Raw genomic sequence first — 22,728 nt, 5'->3', positions numbered from 1 at the left:
TCACGGGCCCAGCCGCTCCGCGGCACGCGGGATCCCCCCAGACTGGGGCACGAACCCGCGTCCCCTGCATTGGCAGGCGGACCCCCAACCACTGCGCCACCAGGGAAGCCCCCATTCACTCTTTTAAAGCATACAAATCAGTGGTTTTTAGTATATTCACAAAGTTGTATAACCATCACCACTCTCTGATTCCAGAACATTTTCATCACCCCAAAAAGAAACCTCATATCTATTAGCAGTCACTTCCCTTAGTTCTCTCCAGCCCTAGGCAACCACTAGTATACTTTCTGTCTCTGTAGATTTGCCTATTTTGGGTGTTTCATAGAAACCAAATCAAATAATACGTGTTCCTTTGTGACTAGCTTCTTTCACTTAGCATGGTATTTTCAACATTCGTTTGTGTTATAGCATATATCAACATTCTTTCTCAAGGATGAATAATATTCCATTATATGGATATACCATATTTTGTTTATCCATTCATCAGTTGATAAATATTTGTATCATTTTCGCTTTTTGGCTATTGTGAATAATGCTGTTATGAGCATTTGTGTATGAGTTTTAGTGTGGACCTATGTTTTCATATCTCTTGGGTATCTACCTAAGAGTGCAATTGATGGGTCTTATGGTAATTAGCCTGTTTAAGCTTATGAGGAACTGCAAACTGTTTTCCACAGCAGCTGTTACATTTTACATTCCCACCAGCAGTGGGAATTCTTTTTTGATTGTTTTTATTTTTTAAGTGAAATAAGTAAAATCTTCAGCTGAGATCTTGGTCTTGGGTTTGAGGAAAGAAGGTAAGGTATGCAATACCATTTAGAAGAGTGAAGAGGGATAGGATGTGAGAAATGTGGTAGGATTGCTGGTGCCATCAAGTGCCACTAAGGTCCACTGGAAGTTGGTGGTCATGAAGTTTTTCTGATAAGCTTCAGTAAGCTTTTTACTTTAGAATAGTTTTAGATTTACAGAAAAATTCCAAAGAAAATACAGAGAGTTCACATCTGTATGTACACCCAGTATTTTTATTTTTCTTTCTTTCTTTTTTTCTTTCTTCCTTCTTTCCTTCCTTCCTTCCTTTCTTTCTTTCTTCTCTCTTCTCTCTCTCTCTCCCCGCCTCCCTCTCCCCCCCCCCCCCCCCCGGGTCTTTGTTGCTGCATGCGGGCTTTTCTCTAGTTGCAGCGAGTGGGGGCTACTCTTTGTTGCGGTGCGCGGGCTTCTCATTGCAGTGGCTTCTTGTTGCGGATCATGGGCTCTAGGCTCACAGGCTTCAGTAGTTGTGGCACACGGGCTCAGTAGCTGTGGCTCGTGGGCTCTAGAGCACAGGCTCAGTAGTTGTGGCACACAGGCTTAGTTGCTCCGTGGCATGAGGGATCTTCCCAGACCAGGGCTCGAACCCGTGTCCCCTGCATCGGCAGGCAGATTCTTAACCACTGCGCCACCAGGGAAGTCCTGTATTAGTTTTTAGATTTTCCTTGTTTTTGATGATTTTATTTATATCAGTATGGACTCAGACATTTATTTTAGACTTCGGGTATAATCCAGTACTACTTTATTTATTTTGTTGCTCCTGTTTTTATATTGGGAGCTCTTTCATTTGGCTCTTTTGTCCTTTTGACGTACTCCCATAATAATTTTGTGTTTAACACTTCCGTATTTCTGGCACTACAGAATATCCCAGGCTCATCTTGTGTATATTTCCTGCCCTAGTCTGAGAATCAGCTGTTTCTCCAAAGAGCCTTGGTTTCTTTTATTGGAAAATGGTATTAGATGCTGAGATCTGGGCTCTAGGTATGTCCCTTGCTACTGAGGCGTCACTGCTTCTAGGTTCTGGATGATGATGATTTTGAGTAAAAGATAAAAACAGATAAGTTATACAGAACCCAACAGGCAAAAACCTTTAGAGGCCCCTTGGAGCCTCCTTGGCTCCTCTCTTCCACTCCATCACCTAGGACATCAGCTCATCCTGTCAGATCCACCTGCAGAATCTATCCTGACTCCGACACTGGCTGCCACCTTCACCCTACTACTGTGGCCCAGGCTCCCATTGTGGATCTTGTGAGCCCCGGCAGTGGCTGCCTAACTGGTCTCCTGCGTCCTTCTGGACTCCTCCTCCTCAGGCTCTTTTCCACTCAGCAGCTGGTGGTAGGCCCTGGAATTTTAAAAAACTTTTTTGATAATGATTTTTATGGCAGTTTACATTTGTAAGACATTGAATTAAGAAGAGAGAAAAGATGCTACTCCTTAAAAATGTTTATTTTTTATTTTTAAAAATACTTCTTTCTTTAGGCTGTGCTGGGTCTTAGTTGTGTCACGTGAGATCTTAGTTTCGGCATGCATGCGGAATCTAGTTCCCTGACCAGGGATCGAACCTAGGCCCCCTGCATTGGGAGCCTGGAGTCTTACCCACTGGGCCACCAGGGAAGTCCCCAAAATGTTTATTTTTAAAGAACTTCTGTAGAGCTGTAATTTATATTAGAGTACACATATTTTATGTGTGTAGCTTGATGAACTTTTATACATGGATATACCTGTGTAATCACCCAGATTAAGAAGTAGACATTCTGGGCACCTCAGAAGACCTTTTTTCCCATACCCAGTCACACAGCCCCCCTCACCCCCAGGGGAACCACTATTTGTGGCCATGCATTTAAAGTGAGACCCATCAGGGACTTCTCTGGTGGTCCAGCGGTTAAGACTCTGCGCTTCCAATGCATGGGGCTTGGGTTCCATCCCTGGTTGGGGAACTAAGATCCCACATGCCGCACGGGGCTGCCAAAAAAAAAAAAAAAAAAAAAAAGGAAAATAAAGTGAGACCCATCAGCGTGTGTGTATTCTCCAGCATAATCAGCTGCCTGGGTGCAGGAGTGGAGAATGTGGAGATTCTGATTTACCTACAGTTGGGGTTTGTCCAGGCAGGTATGATAGAGGGCAAGAGGGGCCAGGGAGTTGAGGGGTATATACAAGGAAGTGAGATTAAAGGATAAGATTTCCAGGATGAGACTGAAGCATGAGAGCAGGCAGAAGGGACAGCGTGAGCAAAAGTATTGAGAGTTCAAAGAATATGGTGTGTTCTCAGAGTCTGGAGAGGGGACAGATCAGGAGTGGTGGGAGACTGGACTAAAAAGGAAGATTTTAAGCAGGAGAGAGACATGGTCAGATCCCTTGTAGGAACAGAAAAGTGGTGGTGTTTATTCAGTCACCAAACATTTATTGAGTGTCTCTGTATCTGGTCCTTTGCCAGTCCTGGTAGAGGGGTATAGGAGTTAACCTGGATGTACTGACTATTCAATTGTGAGAAATGATCAGCTTAGAGAGGAGAGATGAATTCAAGATATTTCCTGAGTTAGAAGTGCCTGATGTTGATTAATGGAAGTGGTGAAGGGCTAGGAAAAGAGTTAAGGCATCCAAAACAGCACAGTTTTTCTGCAGCTTAATAGTCAGCCCTTTGTTTTACACTAAATATAATTTCCATCTCCATCCCCTCTCCACAAAGGCTGGAGATGGCTTAGAATGTTACTTTTGTGCATAGAAGTCATTTGCTGCTGGTGTGTGCCCTGAGCCAGGAATAGAGAGGTACACTCTGATTCTTGAAGTAAATGATTGCTGTATGTTTGCAGAAAGGCTCTTTACATAGGGAAGAATCTGGAAGCAGCCTGAATGTTCAACCCTTGGGGGAAAGTTTAGGCAAATTTTGGGCTACCATCAGGTAGACCATTAGGTAGCTAACACAAAAGATACCTCTGTGGACCCATGTTACTACAAGCATGTTTGCATGTGAAGTCAGATTAAGAGCAGAAGGCTTTTCACTGGGTTTAGTGAGAAGATTTGGATACTGATCTTGGTTACACCTCTTCCTAGTCGCTCTCTTTGAGCCTCCATTTCCAGAAATGTAAAATGGGTGCAGTGATAGTAACAGTTCCTTAAGCCCTCATGGGATGGTGGTAAAGATCCTGTGAGATACCTTATGTAAAGGCAGTTTATAACCCCTAGAGTAAACTACACACATTGGTTATTAGTAGCCATGTGAGTGAATGCTGACTGGTTGGAGTAGGAAATCAGAGGGAAATTGTTATTCTTTCTGTTCCTCTTTTTCCCCCTGTAACATTTCTTCAGTTTGTATTTTTGGTGTGTATGTGGGGGGACCAAACAGATTTCTGCCAGGCACTGTCTAACTGCTCTAACTTAAGCATGTGCACAGTGTGCGGTGTTGGGCAGCTTAATTTTGCACAGAAGCAGCCGAGACTCTGAGCAGCAAGCCTTCCTGGGACTTGAGGTCATATACTGTGGACAAGCCAACGTTATATTTCTGTGTCAGACCTGGACTATTCTTTGCCTTTCTGGACATGCAGGTGGAGTTATTCCCTTTTATTTGGTGTGGGTTTCACTGTCCCACAGCCCTCTCCTTTCCTTGGTGGAGCCCTAGGGGAGACTGGCTTATCTGGTAGTTTAGAGTAGTGTGTCTCAAACTCAAAAAAACATAGGGACTGGTGCCTCCAACCTATGTACTATCTGTGGATCCCACTTTTAGCAGCATTGGGGCAAAATGCTACTATGTTAGTTATTTATTGCTGTGTAACAATTTTTCTCAAAATTTAGTGGCCTAAAACAACACCAAATATTATCCTTTCGGTGTGTGGATCAGGAATTCAGGAGCAGCCTAATGGAGGGTTCTAGGTCGAAGTCTTATGTTTGTCTTAAGCTGGTGCTAGTCGCTGGTGGGAGACTTCTGGTTGCACATGGACCTCTCCATAGGGCATCTAAAATGTTCTCGTGACGCCACACCTGGCTTCCCCCAGAATGGGGAACCCAAGAAGCAGCAGTGTTTTGTGTGTGTGTATGTGTGTTAAAATATACATAACATAAGGTTTACCATTTTAACCATTTTAAGTGTATAGTTCAGTGCATTCATATTGTTGTATAACTGTCACCATCACCCATCTCCAGAACTAGGTATGTATGTATGTATTTAAAGTGTAGTTGATGTACAGTATTATATGTTACAGGTGTACAATATAGTGATTCACAGTTTTTAAAGGTTATGGTCCATTTGTAGTTATTATAAAATATTGGCTATATTCCCTATGTTGTCAGAACTTTTTCATCTTCCCAAATGGAAACTCTGTACATATTAAACAGTAATTCCTCATTCTCTTCCTCCACCAGCCCCTAGCAACCACCATCCTACTTTTTGTTTCTATGAATTTGACTACTCTAAATCATGCAGTATTTGTCCTTTTGTGATTATTTCATTAGTATAATGTTTTCAAGGTTCATCTATGTTGTAGGGTATATATAAGAATTTTATACTTTTTTAAGGCTGAATAATATTCCATTGTGTGAACATATCACATTTTGTTTATCCATTCATCTGTCAATGGACACTTGGATTGCTTCTACTTTTTGGCTGTTATGGATAATGCTGCTATGAACATTGATATACAGATAACTGTTTGAGTCCCTGCTTTCAATTCTTTTGGGTGTTTGCCCAGAAGTGTAGAATTGCAGCACTTTTTAAATTTTTATTTGTTTTATTTTTATTTTTGCAGTACGCAGGCCTCTCACTGTTGTGGTCTCTCCCGTTGTGGAGCACAGGCTCCGGACGCGCAGGCCCAGCGGCCGTGGCTCATGGGCCCAGCCGCTCCGCGGCACGTGGGATCCTCTCGGACCAGGGCACGAACCCATGTCCCCTGCATCGGCAGGCGGGCTCCCAACCACTGCGCCACCAGGGAAGCCCTGCAGCACTTTTTATAACCCAGACTTGAAGTCCTCCACCATCACTTCTGCCACATTCTATTTGTTAGAAATGAGGCCACATTCAAGGGGTGGATAATTAGTCTCCACCTTTGGAGGGAAAGAGTGTCAAATTTGCAGATTTATCTTAAAACCACTACAGCTACCTTTTGAGAGTGATCATATAATGCCAGGTTAATAGCAAACACACACTGAAATTCTTTAGTAGTACTTGATTATGTGGTGGTCATCTTGATCAGTGCATCTCAACCTTTTTCATGTTGTTGCTCACCTGTAATCCATTTGTGGCATCTCAGCTGGGAAGCTCTAATAAAGATGGTTTAGATTATGGAAAAGCACAATAAAACATTCCTCAAGGAGACCTTGTGGACCACCAGCTCTGTGTTCACTAACACCCAGTGGTCCATGGATTGCTATTGGGGAAACAGTCATTTAGGGCCCAGCTGCCCATCTGTACAATAGGTGTGGAATCCATAAGTTTCCTGCATAGTTCTCTACACAGAGTTGCTGTTTCTTTTCTCACCTTCAGTTTCCTGTACTTCCTTATCTTCCTTTGTGCTTCTCTTCCTCTGTACCTATGCTGATTTACTTATATTATACCCTCTCCCAGAAACACTCTTCAGTCTCATTGCCTCCTTCATCACCTGGAAATTGCCTATTCATCTTTCAGGATTGAGTCAGGTGTCTCCTTTTTACTAGTTGACTTGGCCCTCCTTCCTCAGTCTCCTTCCTCTCCCCCTCTGCCTTAGAACTAGGCTTTTGCTCCTTGGTACCCTATTCTACCTTAAGTAGTCTTCTGTAGTTGCATCTGTGATGCTTTATTACAATTATTTGTGTGTATAGTTATAGATTTATTCCTCCTGAGGATACTGCAGTAAGAGATAGATGTCTTTAGGGGTGTCTATAATATCCTGGGGAAGCAGGCCATATAAACATAAACAAGTAAACAGAGGAACAAATGAAATAATTACAGATTGGGTCGAATGTTATTTATGAAGGAAGCAAGCAGGAAACTGACACAGATTGGAAGGAGAAGGGGGCTACTTGAGATAGTCAGGGATTCTGAGGCTGCAGGAGGGTAAGGCTGTTTCCTGGGAAGAGTGGGCAGGGGAAAGTGATTTAGGTGAAGTGAACAGACCCGGTATGGGGAGGTAGTATATGTCTGAGGAAATGAAAGGCCCCATGTGCTTTGTAACATTGTCTTCCTGCCTCTGTCGGCTGTTGTGATCACATGACTTTATAGATTTTGCTCTGTATTTCCAAACCCTGGTACACTTCCTGGCCCAGAGTGGTACTCAGAAAATGTCAGGGGAATTGATGAATTTCTCTTTCTCTAATTTTTGTCATTCTCCTTGTGTCTTTACGTTTGATTGGCTACACTGCCCTTCTATGGCTTCTTGGTTTAGTGACCAGTTATACCACTTGCTTAAGATAAGGTCACCATAGTAACCTAATTTACTATGAAGTTTAGGTTATCTGACCTTTCCAAGTTGAATTTTATTTTATTTATTTATTTTTTGGCTGTGCCGCATGTCTTGCGGGATCTTAGTTCCCCAACCAGGGATTGAACCCAGGACATGGCAGTGAAAGCACCAAATCCTAACCACTAGACCACCAGGGAACTCCCCCAGGTTGAATTTTATTTTTATTTATTTATTTTAATTTTTTTTTTCTGCAAGTTTTTTAGTTTTTTTAAAAAAAAATTAATTTGTTTTATTTATTTATTTTTGGTTGCATTGGGTCTTTGTTGCTGTGCCCGGGCTTTCTCTAGTTGCGGCAAGCGGGGGCTACTCTTCATTGTGGTGCACAGGCTTCTCATTGCAGTGGCTTCTCTTGTTGCGAAGCATGGGCTTTGGAGCGCAGGCTTAGTAGTTGTGGCACACAGGGTTAGTTGCTCTGTGGCATGTGGGATCTACCCGGACCAGGGCTTGAACCCATGTCCCCTGCATTGGCAGGTGGATTCTTAACCACTGCGTCACCAGGGAAGTCCAGTGTTTCTTTATTTAATATTTAAGCAAAAGCAAATATACTGTATATTCTCATTTTCCTCTTTTGTAACACAAAAGGTATAAGATATGCATGATTTTATAGCTTGAGTTTTTAAAATTTGGAAATCTTTGTCAATTCATAGTTTGTTCTCATTTTTTTTTTACAGCTGCATAATATTCTGTTTTGTGGATGTGCCAAGCAGCATATAAATTCAAGAACCATGAAGCTACTGGTTGATATCAGCCCATTAAATATGTTTCAAAACTTTTAATTTAAAAGTATTTATTTTTGCTTACACAGGTATTTTGTGACTAAATCCTTGTAAAAATTAAAACCACAAGCAAAAGTCTCTTGGCTATTCCCAATCCCTCTCTCCTCCCCAGAGCTAAGTTTTGTTTCAGTTTGGTTTTTAATGTCTGCTCCTTTCTGGCTAGTATTTCCATTAGAAATGTGACTCCCAGCTGCAATGTTAGTTTGGAAACTAGAGTCTCATCAGTGGCTGTTAGTTACATGTTGAAGCTGGAAATTCTCTCTCCCCTTTTCTGTCTATACAGATTCCATTCACATCTCCTCTTTTGTTAACCTTGTGCATCTTCTCCAGCTTCCTTTATGGTTGTTCCAGTATTTGGGTTGAACCAGTTAAAATTACTATTTTTGTCAGTAAAAAGCAGTTGATTATCAGCTGTTTCACGTGGTTCCACCATGTAGTTTTTTTTTAATGTAGTTTTTGTTTTTTTCTTAATTTTATTGGAGTATAGTTGATTTACAATGTTGTGTTGGTTTCAGGTGTACAGCAAAGTGATTCAGTTTTTCATATACATATATTCATTCTTTTTTGGATTCTTTTCTCATATAGGTTATCACAGAATATTGAGTAGAGTTCCCTGTGCTATGCAGTAGGTCCTTGTTGGTTCTAGTAGTTTTTTTTAATAAAAAAATTTTATACAGTTTTTAAAGGTTACTTTCCATTTATAGTTATTACAGAATATTGGCTATATTCACTGTGTTGTACAGTACATCCTTGAGCCTATCTTACACCCAGTAGTTTGTGCCTCCCACTCTCCCATCCCTGTATTTCCCCTCCCCCGACCCATATCACTAGTTTGTTCTCTGTATTTGTGAGTCTGCTTCGTTTTTATTATATTCACTACTTTGTTGTATTTTTTAGATTCCACATGTAAGTGATATCATGCAGTATTTTTCTGTCTCTGTCTGACTTATTTCACTTAGCATAATGCCCTCCAAGTCCATCCATGTTGCTGCAGATGGCAAAATTTCATTCCTTTTTTCCTTTTTTAATAAATTTACTTATTTATTTATTTATTTTTGGCTGCATTGGGTCTTCATTGCTGCACGCAGGCTTTCTCTAGGTGCGGTTAGCGGGGGCTACTCTTCGTTGCAGTGCACGGGCTTCTCATTGCAGTGGCCTCTCTTGTTGCGGAGCACGGGCTTCTAGGCATGCAAGCTTCAGTAGTTGTGGCACACAGGCTCAGTAGTTGTGGCACGCGGGCTCTAGAGTGCAGTCTCAGTAGTTGTGGTGCACAAGCTTAGCTGCTCCACAGCATGTGGGATCTTCCCAGACCAGGGCTTGAACTCGTGTCCCCTGCATTGGCAGGTGGATTCTTAACCACTGCGACACCAGGGAAGTCCCTCATTCCTCTTTTATGGTGAGTAGTAGTGCATAGTATATATATATACCACATATATTCTTTATCCATTCATCTGGTTCTTTTTTTTTTTTTTTGCGGTACACGGGCCTCTCACTGCTGTGGCCTCTCCCGTTGCGGAGCACAGGCTCCGGACGCGCAGTCTCAGCGGCCATGGCTTACGGGCCCAGCCGCTCCACTGCATGTGGGATCCTCCCGGACCAGGGCACAAACCCGTGTTCCCTGCATTGGCAGGCGGACTCTCAACCACTGCACCACCAGGGAAGCCCTTTAATTTTTTAAAAAAATATTTATTTATATATTTAGGTTGCACCAGGTCTTAGTTGCAGCAGGAGGGCTCCTTAGTTGTGGCATGTGAACTCTTAGTTGCGGCACGCATATGGGGTCTAGTTCCCGGACCAGGGATCGAACCCGGGCCTCCTGCATTGGGAGCATGGAGTCTTACCCACTGTACCACCAGGGAAGTCCCTCATCTATTTTTTAAAAATAAATATTTTATTTATTTATTTATTCTTTCTTTTGACTGTGCTGTGCGGCTTGTTGGATCTTAGTTCCCACACCAGGGATTGAACCTGGGGCACGGCATTGAAAGCGCTGAGTCTTAACCATTGGACCACCAGGGAACTCCCTCCATTCCTCTGTTGATGAACACTTAGATTGCTTCCATACCTTGGCAATTGTAAATAATGCTGCTGTGAACATTGAGGTACATGTGTCTTTTTGAATTAGTGTTTTTGTTTTTGTTTTTTTTTAGATATATACGCAGCAGTGGAATCGCTGGGTCATGTGGTAGTTCCATTTTTAATATTTTGAGAAACCTCCATACTGTTTTCCACAGTGGCTGCACCAATTTACATTCCCACCAATAGTGTACAAGAGTTCTCTTTTCTCTACATCCTCGCCGACATTTGTTATTTGTGTTCTTTTTGATGATAGCCATTCTGACAGGTGTGAGGTGATAGCTCATTGTTATTTTGATTTGCATTTACTTGATGATTAGCCATGCTGAGCATCTTTTCATGTGCCTGTTGCCCATCTGCATTTCCTCTTTGCGAGAATGTCTATCCACAGAGTAGTTTTAAAACTTAGTTGGAAAAACAACAACAACAACAAAACTTAGCTGGTGTCTGGTTCTTCTCAAGGGCAGGGGCCAGAACCACATACATTTTATAATTTCTTCCAAGACCTGGAATTGACTGGCCAGATCAAAGTCACTTAATAACGTTCTGTTGGCTGATGAATCTGAGCTGTCCCCAAGGCAGCTGTGCAGTTGTGAGCCACCAAGCCTTACTGGGTTGATCTCTAAGATCAACTGCTTGTCTTTTCTGTGCAATGGCAGTTGGGTTTCCCCATCCACCATGAGTGACTTGTATCCTTGTCACACTTTAGAGAAGTAGGGAGAACAACCTTCTTCTTAGGAAAACTTACTGACCCCTTGGTTATTCTTGATCCTCCTGGAGAGATTTGTGTAGTCTGCAGACAGTGGGATGCCTGTGCCCTGTGAATTTTTTGAGCAAGGGAGTAGCTTTTGGCTAGCTAAGGGCCCAGAGGTCCTTCATATTCTGAGTGTGTGCAGTGGAGTTACTAGCCTAGGATTTTGCAGTTATTTCTGTGGATCCAGACTTACCAGACTTTTAGAAGGCACTGACCAAGTGCAAATTCAAAAGAATTTGGGGTTGTACTGAGGTGCCAACTTTTTATTTTGCCAAATAAGGATATTTAAAATATCTAATTATATTTTTTATATTTAATACATGCTCATGGTACAACATTCAAAACAAACAAAAGGATATATATTGAATAAAATAAGTCTCATACTTCCTCTCCAGTTCCTTAACTATCCAGTTCCCCTCCCAAGAGGCAAACCGGGTTGCTTGATCATCCTTCCAGAGATAGCCCACGCATTTAAAAACAGGTACGAATGTATTGGCTCTCTCCCCTCCCCCAAATGAATGGTAGTGCATTCAATACCGTTTCGCATCTTGAGTTGTTCCCCCCCCACTTTTCTTAGAGATCTTTAAAAATCAGTACATAGAGAGCTGCCTTATTCTTTTTAATGGCTGCATAATGTTAGTTAGTAAGGATTAAAAACAATTACCATTGTTTTAATTTCAAAAGTATATTTAAGCACCAAAAAATTAGAAAGAATGTGATCTTAGTATAAAGGAAAGTTCTATAAATAAATTTTTAGTTCTGTGAAAAATTAATTCTGCACGTTGGTCCAAAGACCTGTTTGAAAACTATTGCTAGAGATAGTAAACCACTAAAGAAAGGGCTTTGAATAGGAGTGAGTTAGGGAGGCTTACTAGTCTCTGGTAGGCTGACTGAATGAGGGGACAAGAGGAATGCAGTTGAGATATCCATATCCTTCTCTTCATTTTATAGGGAGGAATAGACTTAGGGAAGCCTCTTTTATGTCCTACCATCCTCTCAGTTCACGAGATCGTACAATTAGCTAGTCTGTTGTCAAGATAGCTTATATTTATGGCAGCTGTGTGTAAGTTGGATTGGAGTAGGGGGACTAGTTTCAGGGATGTTTATTCCTTTTGTTAATATTTTTTGAGCAATTAATGTATGCATAATACCATTAGGAATTTTGAAAAGCATACCCTGTCAGTCCTGTGTGAGAAATACCCACATGAAGTGATTGGGGCCTGAACTTGGAGAGTAACTGAAATTGGAGTGGGTAGCTGAAGTCTGAGAGCTTTGGGTTTGAAGAATTGACAAGACACAAGACCTTTGGGAAGAATAGGGAGAATAGAATTCATTTGCTGAATGTTTATTGAATGCCCAGTATCTGCAACCTTCTGTGGTTAGTTAACTCCAAGTGTACTGCCTTAGCAGATACTAGTGTAGGGTTGAAGAGGACACAGTGTACAGATGACACAAGGAAGCAGGCCTTTTCATTTAGGTAGCACATATTTATTAGGACAGTAGGGTACTAAGTGTTAGATGTAAGAAGAAGGAAATGGTGGGTGTACAAGTTGTAGGGAGAAAATACGAATAGGTAGAATGTGAACTTTCTCAATCTAGAATAGCATTCTGATTAATACAAGTGTGTTTAAGAGAACAATTACATATTTATTTTTCTTTATTTTTAACCATTTATTTTTGGAATGAGCAATACATTTATATGGTTGAAAAATGAAAAAGTGTTAAAAGGTATACTGCAAAAGGTCTCCATCCCACTTTTGCCCCTCCTTGCCGCTATACCCAGTTCCCCTCTTGTATCAGTCAGGTTTAATGCTGGAAACAGAAACCATTCTGGGTACTTGAACCACAGAAGGATTTAACACAAGAAATTGGCTACTTACAAAATTGTTGGAAGAGTTGAAGGAGTGGGACCCAAGGGGGCTGCCCTTAGAGTATAAATTTGAAGGACCCACCACTGGAGCTGTGATCTGGAAGTCAGGAATTCACTACTGCTACTGCCACCCCAACCATTGCTGCTTGACACTCAAGAAGCCAGTGACTAGACATTAGACCCTTGCCACTGTAGACCAGCATGTCAGTATCACCTGGGAGCTTGTTTAAAGCTCTTAGACCTTAGCTCCACCAACTGAATCAGAATCTGCATTTTAACAAGATCCTCTGGTGATTTGCATTGCATGAAAGTTTGAGAGGTCCTGCACTGGAGCACTGGGTCTGGCCGCTACAGTTGCTTCCAAATCCACAGGTCTCCATGACCTTGATTGCCAATTGTAAGGGAGTCAAGCAAATGTAGTTGTTGGTTTTCCCAACTCTCAATCTAGAAGAGTGGATTGGAGATTGAAAGAGCCCATCTAGTGAACTGACCATACTTCCACAAGTAACCAGTGTTAGTTTCTTGTGTATTCTTCTAGATGTTTTATGCATATTAAAGCGTGTATGAATATATATATTCTTTTTCATCTTGTTAAAAAAATAAGCGGTAGCTTACTTACCATACACAGTGTTCTGCACCTTGCTCTTTTCATTTAATAGTTCATCTTGGGAGAGCTTTCCATATCATGACATAGAGCCATCTTCTTTTTAACAACTTCATAGTATTCCAATATATAGATAACAAAATTCTTAAAATTCTTAAAATTGAGACTAACACAATCTGGGCTTGCATGGTCATTTGAATTTTTTAACACATGTAAAATATAATCTAGTTGTTAAATGTTTGCTTCCTGCCTCCTTTGTGCTTGGGTGTTGTGTATATGTCATCTTGTTTAACTTGCACTACAACACAGTGTGTTGGGTATCCTTCTTCCACTTTACATGAAGGAACTCAGGCTCTGAAAGGTTAATTTAATCACAGACTAAGGAATATCCTGGATGGGATTTGAACCCCTGTTAGCCTTCATAATTTTCAATTTGACCCAATGACACAGAACCTCTAAATGATAGGCTTTATTTAGTACTTTGAGACCTACTCCTTTGGGAAGAGGTTTGGAAGGGTATCATTTTGATTATTTTGGGTGGGTATTAAAGGCATTTAATTTTCTTTTTTTTTTCCTGACTCAGGTATCCAGCTCACATAGAAGATATTGATTACGAAGAAGGAAAAGTACTCATCCATTTCAAGCGTTGGAACCATCGTTATGATGAATGGTTCTGCTGGGACAGTCCTTATTTACGCCCTTTAGAGAAAATACAGCTGAGGAAAGAGGGCTTACATGAAGAGGAAGGATCATCTGTGAGTAACAAATCTGGGCAGTTCAGTAATGAGTGGGGTCAGCCATTAGGTACTTTATGTTCCAGCCTTTGATGTTTAGTGTGAAAGTCTATAGCAGCTGGGGACCATCCTTATTTAGGCTTGTAGTGCAACTCTGAGATCCACGGCCCCTGGGGGAGGTTGTTGAAGAATCTCAGCTGTCATCTGTTTGTATGACGTGATTGATTTGACAGCTCATAAACTAACTTGGTTGAGACTGCATTGATGATGAATGGGGACTTTCTCTGTTCTACACCACTGTGTCCCTTTAGATCATTTAGTAAGCTCATCTGCCGTCTGATCATTTATTAAGCAATCATTCCATGTGGAGCATTGTGCTAGCCTCATATTAAGGTCTTTTATAAGACCTTGAAGAATATTCATTCTTCAAAATGTAGCAATGCAAACTGTGTGCTGGGAAAACAGTATGAAATATTAATGGTGAATGAGTGCCTCCTTTGTCAAAAGACCCTTTAAAAGTGTGGATGGCATTAGGTGGCATGAATGCTGCTTCCCTTAAGATGAAGTAGCCTCTCTCCTTCCAGCTGGTGTACTTGGTGTGTTCCCTGGTGGTCCTGGGCTCTTAGACTCACTTTCAGGGACAGGATAGGATTATCATTGGTGCTGTGCTATGGCTGTCCAGAGCTCTTAAAAGGGAAAAAGTCCGTGTCAAGCCCTTTTGTTTTGGCTCCCAATGCTGAACAGCGGAAACATCTTCCTCCATCCCAGTAGCCATCTCCCCTTCCTGCCCTTGGCAATTTCAGCTTCTTTTATGAATTCTGTTACTATGTATGTCCTATGAAACTGGATTGGTAACAGGATCTTTTTTTGTTTTTTAATATTTTTTAGGAATTTCAAATAAATGAGCAGGTCCTTGCTTGCTGGTCTGATTGTCGTTTTTACCCAGCCAAAGTCACTGCTGTTAACAAGGATGGTAAGGCATTTGAGTTGTAATTGTTTTTACTCTTGACTTAGGGGTGAGTTTGTAATATTGGAGTTTGAGAGTATATTTTCAGTATGTATTTATTGCCTAGGAATCGTCTCTCTTTAAGTTAATTACTCTGTCAGGAGTTAGGAAGAAATTATAAATGGAGAGAAAGGTAGGTTAAAGAGGGGGAGTTTGGTTCTTTGCCTTCTAAAACAGTCATGGTTCATCTGTCACTCTGCTGGGAAGTGTGTAGGTTCTTGCTGTCTAGGAGTTCCTAATATAATAGATGAAATAAGTCCTTAATATTCCTTTTAGTTATTTGTGAACAGCCTAGAAATGAAGCAAACAGCAAACTTTTCTTAAAAATGTGCTTTGTGGATGCAGGGTGATTGAGAGTGGTCTGTAGTATCAGAGTTACTAGTTGAAATTGGGGTACTGGGATTTAGAGCACTGAGCTGGAATGCCTTTGCGAGAGTTTAGAACATGTGAGGAGTCAGGACCGGGAACATGTCCCAAAGAGGCTCATTTTGCTAATACAAAGGCAAGAGAAGAGGAGGGTTATGAAGGTAATATGTGTGGTCAGCATCCTGACACACAGAGAACACACTGGGAGTTCAAGTGATACCTTTTTTCCTTTTTTAACATTTTCTACCAAGATGTTTGTGGTATGTCCATGATTCCTTCAGTGAATGTTTAGGGCAAACAGACCTCTTAGTACCAGTGTTAGGGGTGACTCTAAGGCCACATTGATTTTTCATTCAATGAAATTATTCAAGTATTTATTCAGCACTCTGCTGGACTTTGGGGTGACCAAGAAGTTTTGTCTGAGAATGGGTTGAAATGGTCAAAAATGAACATACATTTGCATGTAGCAGAAATTTTAGTTCCTCTCTTGCTACATTCACCCCACCCCCAGTCCCGGCAGCTATTAGACCAGTGTGGGTTGACAGGTGCAGGTTATCCTTAAACCACAGTTCTTTTACCGCAGGCCTCCAAAGCAAGGTTGTATCTTCTAAGTTGTCTAAACAGTTACTGATCCTCCTGTTCATGGTTGATTAAGTCTTTTTGGATAGTCCCTTGTTTCCCTAAGTTACTTTATAAGCCAGTGTTCAAAATAAAATCCTGTTACTATTTTTCATATATATCACTTTAACCTAAAAATTTATTTTAAAGGAAAGCTTACATGTTATTAAACTGCTTTAAATCCTTTTAGTAAAAGACATAGTTTATTATATCAAACACTCATTAAATACAATTTATAGGTCCATTTTTATTAAAATGGTGGCTGAGCTCACTTAATATGGGGAAAATCAAGTCAAACTCGTAGAAGAAAAAGCTACAAGGATATACTGTACAGCACAGGTAATATAGCCAATATTATTTTAAAATAAATTTATTTAATTTATTTATTTTTGGCTGCATTGGGTCTTCATTGCTGCACGCGGGCTTTCTCTAGTTGTGGCGAGTGGGGGCCACTCTTCGTTGTGGTGTGTGGGCTTCTCATCATGGTGGCTTCTTCTGTTGCAGAGCACGGGCTCTAGGCGTGTGGACTTCAGTAGTTGTAGAACGTGGGCTCAGTAGTTGTGGCTTGCGGGCTCTACATGGTAGGCTCAGCAGCTGTGGTGCACAGGCTTTGTTGCTCTGCGGCATGTGGGATCTTCCCGGACCAGGGCTTGAACCCGTGTCCCCTGCACTGGCAGGTGGATTCTTAACCACTGTGCCACCAGAGAAGCCCTGGGTTTGAAATCTTTTGAAGTGATCATTTAAGGACTAAAAGTCATTGGCCGAATTATTGGCCGTAGTTAATTAAGGTTTTTAAATATCTTTTAAACTTTGGCAACCAGAACTTTGCAAGTTGTTTTAAAAAATCTTTTCAGTTTATTTCCTCCATGAGCTAAAATTACAGGAGGGAGAGTCTTGAGGTAATTTGTTCCTACAATGGTCATTTGCTACCCTAATATATTAGTTGTATAAGCTTCAGATTCTGTTCAGTGAATTTTAGTTAACTGGAGGACATTGAAAATGAGTGGATATTTTTGGGAGAACCTGTTTTCCCCAGAGTTTTTGAGTCTGAAGTCCTGTATTATGCTGCCATCCTTTCTGGTTCTTGAGATTAATTGGAAGAGGGAGGAGAAGGAGGGACATGGGGGAGGGGCAATCCTGAAAGTTAATGGAACCAGCTGTGTGGCATTAGTGCTACCTCGTGGACTGTGAAGGAAAGCTAGCCTTTGTGGGTGCTCAGATCTGTGCCTGATTTTGAGATGAAATAGTGACTCTTAGGTGCTGCCTTTGGGTTAGGTTTAATCCAGGGGAGCTGGCAGTTTGTAGCTCATGATTTATTCTAGTAATTCAATTGCATGATTGGGAGGGACAATGCTGGACTCTAATTTCACTCTTTCCCTGGTGTTTTCTGCCCTGCCTCCATTCCGTCTGTAGCAGGGGCCACCATGGCTTAATGGTGCTGTGAGAAGAACCTCTGCAGGCAAGGTGGTGCCTTTATTTCCTATAAAAGTTATTCTGTCTTTTTGGTGCTGCTAGGAGGAGGCTGGGGATATAATGAAGTCACTTTCTATAGCTTCATCTTGGGAAGGCTTGGTCTGATTTTTCTGCCATTCTTAACCTCCTTGATGGTTTTGCTGAGGCTGAGCATTGACTGAGCAGACTGGTGGGTAGTGGCCCTAGCCAGAGTGGAGAGCACTGGCTGCTGGTACTGGGAATCCGGCATGGCTGAATCACAACCAGATAGCAACTTCTATTTTTTTATTTTTTATTTTATTTAATTTTTTTTTGCAGCAATAAACTTGACATGTTCATTAATTAAACTATTACTTAAATTAAAAAAGTGCATAGAAAATAAACATGTTTAAAAACTTTTTTTTTTACAACTATGTACACTTTTTACTTTTACATTCAGTCTTTCGTTGACAGCTTTCAGCACTATTATTTTTTGCACTATTAAAGTATTTTCCTTCATCCCTGTCACAGGGTGTTAACACTGATGGACTTTAGACACATTTTTTCTTTTATTTCTCTTTTTCTCTAAGCAGAAGCTTGGAAGAACACAGGGAAAAAAAACCCCAAAAGATCTGTTTTACCTGATTAAGTTGTCAAGAAATGTCTTATTTCTAGAAAAGAAGCTTGTCATCTGTTGAGTTTTGTTTTTTTTTTTTTTTGCGGTACGCGGGCCTCTCTCTGTTCTGGCCTCTCCCGCTGCGGAGCACAGGCTCCGGACGCGCAGGCTCAGCGGCCATGGCTTACGGGCCCAGTCGCTCCGCGGCATGTGGGATCCTCCCGGACCAGGGCACGAACCCGTGTCTCCTGTATCGGCAGGTGGACTCTCAACCACTGCGCCACCAGGGAAGCCCCATCTGTTGAGTTTTTCATAGCAACTTTTAGAGTTTCTTAAGGGAGTTATTTAGCACTTGGAAACTGGGGAGAGCAATGCCATGTTATTTAGCCCTTTTCATCTGTAATGATTCCTTGGCAATGGCAGTTAAGCATCATTTTGTGTGAAGGCAGCGACACCTGGTAGCCTTGTTAGATACTTGGTCTGTGTTGGAGAAAAGAAGGGATTCTACTTCCAGGGAATCTTTGTTTGGAAGCCACCTCTGGTGAGTTGACCTCACCTCTGCTCAGCTCCCCTTTTTTATGCCCGAGGATGTCAGAGCAGCTTGTCTGTCAGGGGGTTTGTGCCCCTGCTCTGCAAGGCATTCTTTCTGGGGGAAACTGAAAGTAGGTTCACATTTACAACAAAATGAGGAATCATTCCTTCCTGTTGATCTGTGGTTAACTTGAGTGCGCAGGCGAATCAGGTCCCTCTTCCTTAAAATTATGCGTATTCCTTGGGTCACGTGCCCCCCTCGTCCCCTCCTTGTACCCCAGTTCAATCTCTTTGTTCATTGCCTAAAGTCTGCATTTAAACTGGGAGATTTTATGGAAATGGTCTTATTTCTAGAGTCTCTGGTTGAAGCAGAGTCTCTGGTTGAAGCAGTTACTATTTTTTGTTTTCTTCATGCTGTAACTGAACCTACATTTGAAATGTGGGAACACTGGGACTATGAGCAGCTTTGAATAGAGAGAAAAGGACAATTTAGGCCCATACATGCAGCTGCTAGCTTGGCTCCTATCTTCTATGGGGGGAAGGAGGTTCTCTTTCAAAGTGACTTGGTAGATGATGGTAATTAGAACCACATATTGATCCCTTGCTCTGTGACAGTCCCTTTGCTAAGCAATTTCCATATCTGATCTTATTTAGTCTTCACACAAACGTGGAAAGGTTGTTGCCATCAACCCCATTCACATTTTACAGATGAGGAACTGAGCTCACAGGAGAAACTGCTTGAAGTTACAGAGCATATAGGTAAATAAATGGTAGCCTGAGGTCTGCATGGAGGTCTGTGGTGCTCCAAGTTTCCTGAAACTGCAGTTCCTACAGTACCAGGCTGCTTCTCTGGAGCAGGGTTTTCCTTAAACAGCAGAAGTTGTCAGGGCCAGATGCTCGCTGGCGGAGTGTGTGTGTGTGTACGTGCACCTGATACGGTAGGGTGAGTGTAGATGGTCTGTACTTCCTGGAGCCCGGTGGTGTCTTGAGAGCCCTGATTGGAGACAGGCCCTGTCCCAGTCCCTGCTTGATGATTATAAGCAGTTCACTCTCCTTGCTCTGGACTCATCTGAGCAGTTAGAAATGGGAGAAGGAATTGGACTAGATGAGCATTTTTGGAAATTGTTGACTACAGAGCCTAAGCCCATTATGTAAAACTCCTAAGAGGAAGAGACTTCGGGGGAGGTTTGCCTGCAACATGCACTTACCCATCCCTCTGCCCACCCCCTTAGGCACATCTGTGGGAGGCTCAGGACTTTGAGAAACCATGTTTGAAAGCTCCTATCCATGATACTATGGAATTCTCTGACTCCTGGAGAATGAGCGGGATAGTAAAAGGGCCCTGAGTCACAGTTACGGTAGATTTCAAGAGCAATAGAAATCTGTCCTTTCTAGAGTCACCTGTTTCCTTGGTCCCTGTTTCCTTGGTCCTAGAGAAGATGAGCTTTCTACACGTCTCTAGTTTTGTTCTTACGTCCCTTCTTCTATTACTGACTTCTGTAAGGTTGTCTGATATGCTGAGTTCTTAACCCCCAGAGGGCAAAGCCAGGAAGCTTTGTTTCATCTGGTAAAGACAGGAGCTTCTTAAGGGAGCCTGAGGCAGGTGGCCTTTGTGTCAAGAATGTTCTTATTTTGGATTTTGTCATTTACGTGTTTTTTGTTAGATGTTGTTTGTGGCCATGGGAGAGCTCTGTTGCCAGCCACCCTTGGGAGGATTCCGTGGGAAGACATTCTTTTAGTTATAAAAGTAGATTTGGGGCCTCTCTCCAGAAGTGGGTCTAGACCTCTGTTGTCTGTGGGATGTGTTGTTTTGTTCCCTCTGATTTATTGAAGCCCAGGTTAGGCTATGTGCATGATCAAGGGAGAAAGTTTCAAGATGATCCCTTGTAGTTCTTTGGAAGTAAAAAGGGTCAGGGCCAGGATATTGTTATCTAAGGACAGTGGGCCCTGAGCACCTTTGGCCATAGTTTGGGTCATTTCAGAGTGGCCAGTGGTGCTCTGGGTTTGTGGTTTGGAATTGAGGCTGAGGGACTTGGGGAATAGGCAGTGTGGGGTGGTGGGAGAAGAATTAGTCAGAGGTCAGCAGACAGGCTTGGGTTCTGCTTCTAGCTCTGTTGTAGACTTCCATGGAGCTTGGGGTCCATCCTTTCATCTAAGGCCTCCATTCTGAGCCTGCTGTCAGGAGTAAGCTTCAAAATTGACTTCAAGTAGCTGAAAATGTTGGACTTTTGGGTAGCATTTTGTCCTTCTGGATGTTTGAAATGTCTGTAAAAATGGACAGTTTTCATTTTGATGTAATTGATGATGAACTTTGTTGATAAGATAGTTGAAAGTATAGGCTTGGGTGGCTTGTTAGCATGCTTAATATTTAAGATTTCTTGAGAATTGGGTTCTTAAGGTCTCCACAGCCAAACCCCCATCCTTAAACTGGCCAGAGCTTTGCCATGGTTGCTTGAAAAGAGTCTGTTTAGAGTTCCACAGCCTTGCTTATCATCTTTGCTCCTTTGCTTGCCAACACCCTCACAATAGAGGCAGGAAGACAGGAACCCAGGCCTTTGCTGTAAGTATTCATCAATCATTGCTGACGTGCCTTATGTAGAATCCTTATCATAGCCTGTCATCTCATTGCTTGCTTTAACCAACCAACTGTATATACCTGTATAAGTATTATTTATATATATATATCTGCGTGTGTGTATATATATACATATATATATATATATATATATGTATATATATGTAAAACCAACTGTGTATCCTTGTGTCTGTCTTGTTTGCTAGCCACTTATATCTGTATAAGTATTATTTATATATATATATCTGTGTGTGTGTATATATATACATATATATATATATATATATGTATATATATGTAAAACCAACTGTGTATCCTTGTGTCTGTCTTGTTTGCTAGCCACTTTTCTGTGTTGGTGACACTTGTAACAAATAATCACTTTTATTTTGTAATTACCAGGAGTAAAACAGTAGGTAATTACTCATTGTTTACAACAGTGGTTCTCAGACTTCATTGTGCACCAGAGTCACCTCAAGTCTTTATTAAACATTTTTTTTTTTTTTACTTTTAAAAAAATTTTATTTTATTGACGTATAGTTGTGTTAGTTTCAGGTATACAGCAAGGTGATTCAGTTATACCTATATATACATTATTTTTTTCGTATTCTTTTCCATTATGGTATATCACAATATATTGAATATAGTTCCCTGTGCTATACAGTAAGTAAGACCTTGTTGTTTATCCATTCTTTTTTTTTTTGAATTTTTGAGTTTTATTTTATTAATTTTTTTATACAGCAGGTTCTTAATAGTCATCAATTAAAAAAAAATTTTATTTAATTTATTTATTTTTGTCTGCGTTGGGCCTTCTTTGCTGCGCGCGGGCTTTCTCTAGTTGTGGCAAGCGGGGGCTACTCTTGATTACGGTGCACAGGCTTCTCATTGCGGTGGCTTCTCTCGTTGTGGAGCACGGGCTCCAGACGCGCAGGCTCAGTAGTTGTGGCTCACGGGCCTAGTTGCTCTGCGGCATGTGGGATCTTCCCAGACCAGGGCTCGAACCCGTGTCCCCTGCATTAGCAGGCAGATTCTCAACCACTGCGCCACCAGGGAAGCCCTCTGCTCTGATCTTTATGATTTCTTTCCTTCTGCTAACTTTGGGTTTTGTTTGTTCTTCTTTCTCTAGTTCTTAGGTATAAGATTAGATTGTTTATTTGAAATTTTTCTTGTTTCTTGAGGTAGGCGTCTATAGCTATAAGCTTTCCTCTTAGAACTGCTTTTGCTGCATCCCATAGGTTTTGGATCATCGTGTTTTCATTGTCATTTGTCTCTAGGTAGTTTTTGATTTCCTCGTTGATTTCTTCAGTGATCTCTTGGTTATTTAGTAACATACTGTTTAGCCTCCATGTGTTTGTGTTTTTTACGTTTTTTTCCCCTGTAATTCATTTCTAATCTCATAGCGTTGTGGTCAGAAAAGATGCTTGATATTATTTCAATTTTCTTAAATTTACTGAGGCTTGATTTGTGACCCAAGATGTGATCTATCCTGGAGAATGTTCCGTGAACACTTGAGAAGAAAGTGTAATCTGCTGTTTTTGG

General features: G+C 41.4%; 1 protein-coding gene across 8 annotated transcripts in view; it reads left to right on the top strand.

Annotated features, from left to right (window-relative positions):
* The window catches only part of PHF20 (PHD finger protein 20), a 135,938-nt gene that overhangs the window by 27,073 nt on the left and 86,137 nt on the right, over window positions 1–22,728 (top strand). For 2 of the 8 annotated variants that reach the window (XM_028498249.2, XM_055090978.1), the window contains exons 1-4: window positions 9,302–9,407; window positions 11,237–11,322; window positions 13,899–14,070; window positions 14,938–15,022. In XM_028498249.2, coding sequence (XP_028354050.1) covers window positions 9,405–9,407; window positions 11,237–11,322; window positions 13,899–14,070; window positions 14,938–15,022 — 346 coding nt within the window. In that variant the 5' untranslated portion in view covers window positions 9,302–9,404. Of the gene's footprint in view, window positions 1–1,186; window positions 1,205–9,299; window positions 9,408–11,236; window positions 11,323–13,898; window positions 14,071–14,937; window positions 15,023–22,728 lie in introns of those variants that run through there. The other 6 variants (XM_007101699.3, XM_055090976.1, XM_055090980.1 and 3 more) reach the window with 5 other exon arrangements.

Source organism: Physeter macrocephalus, chromosome 14 (genome assembly GCF_002837175.3).
Source record: "Physeter macrocephalus isolate SW-GA chromosome 14, ASM283717v5, whole genome shotgun sequence".
NCBI lineage: Eukaryota > Metazoa > Chordata > Mammalia > Artiodactyla > Physeteridae > Physeter > Physeter macrocephalus.
This window is presented reverse-complemented; position numbering and strand designations above follow the sequence as displayed.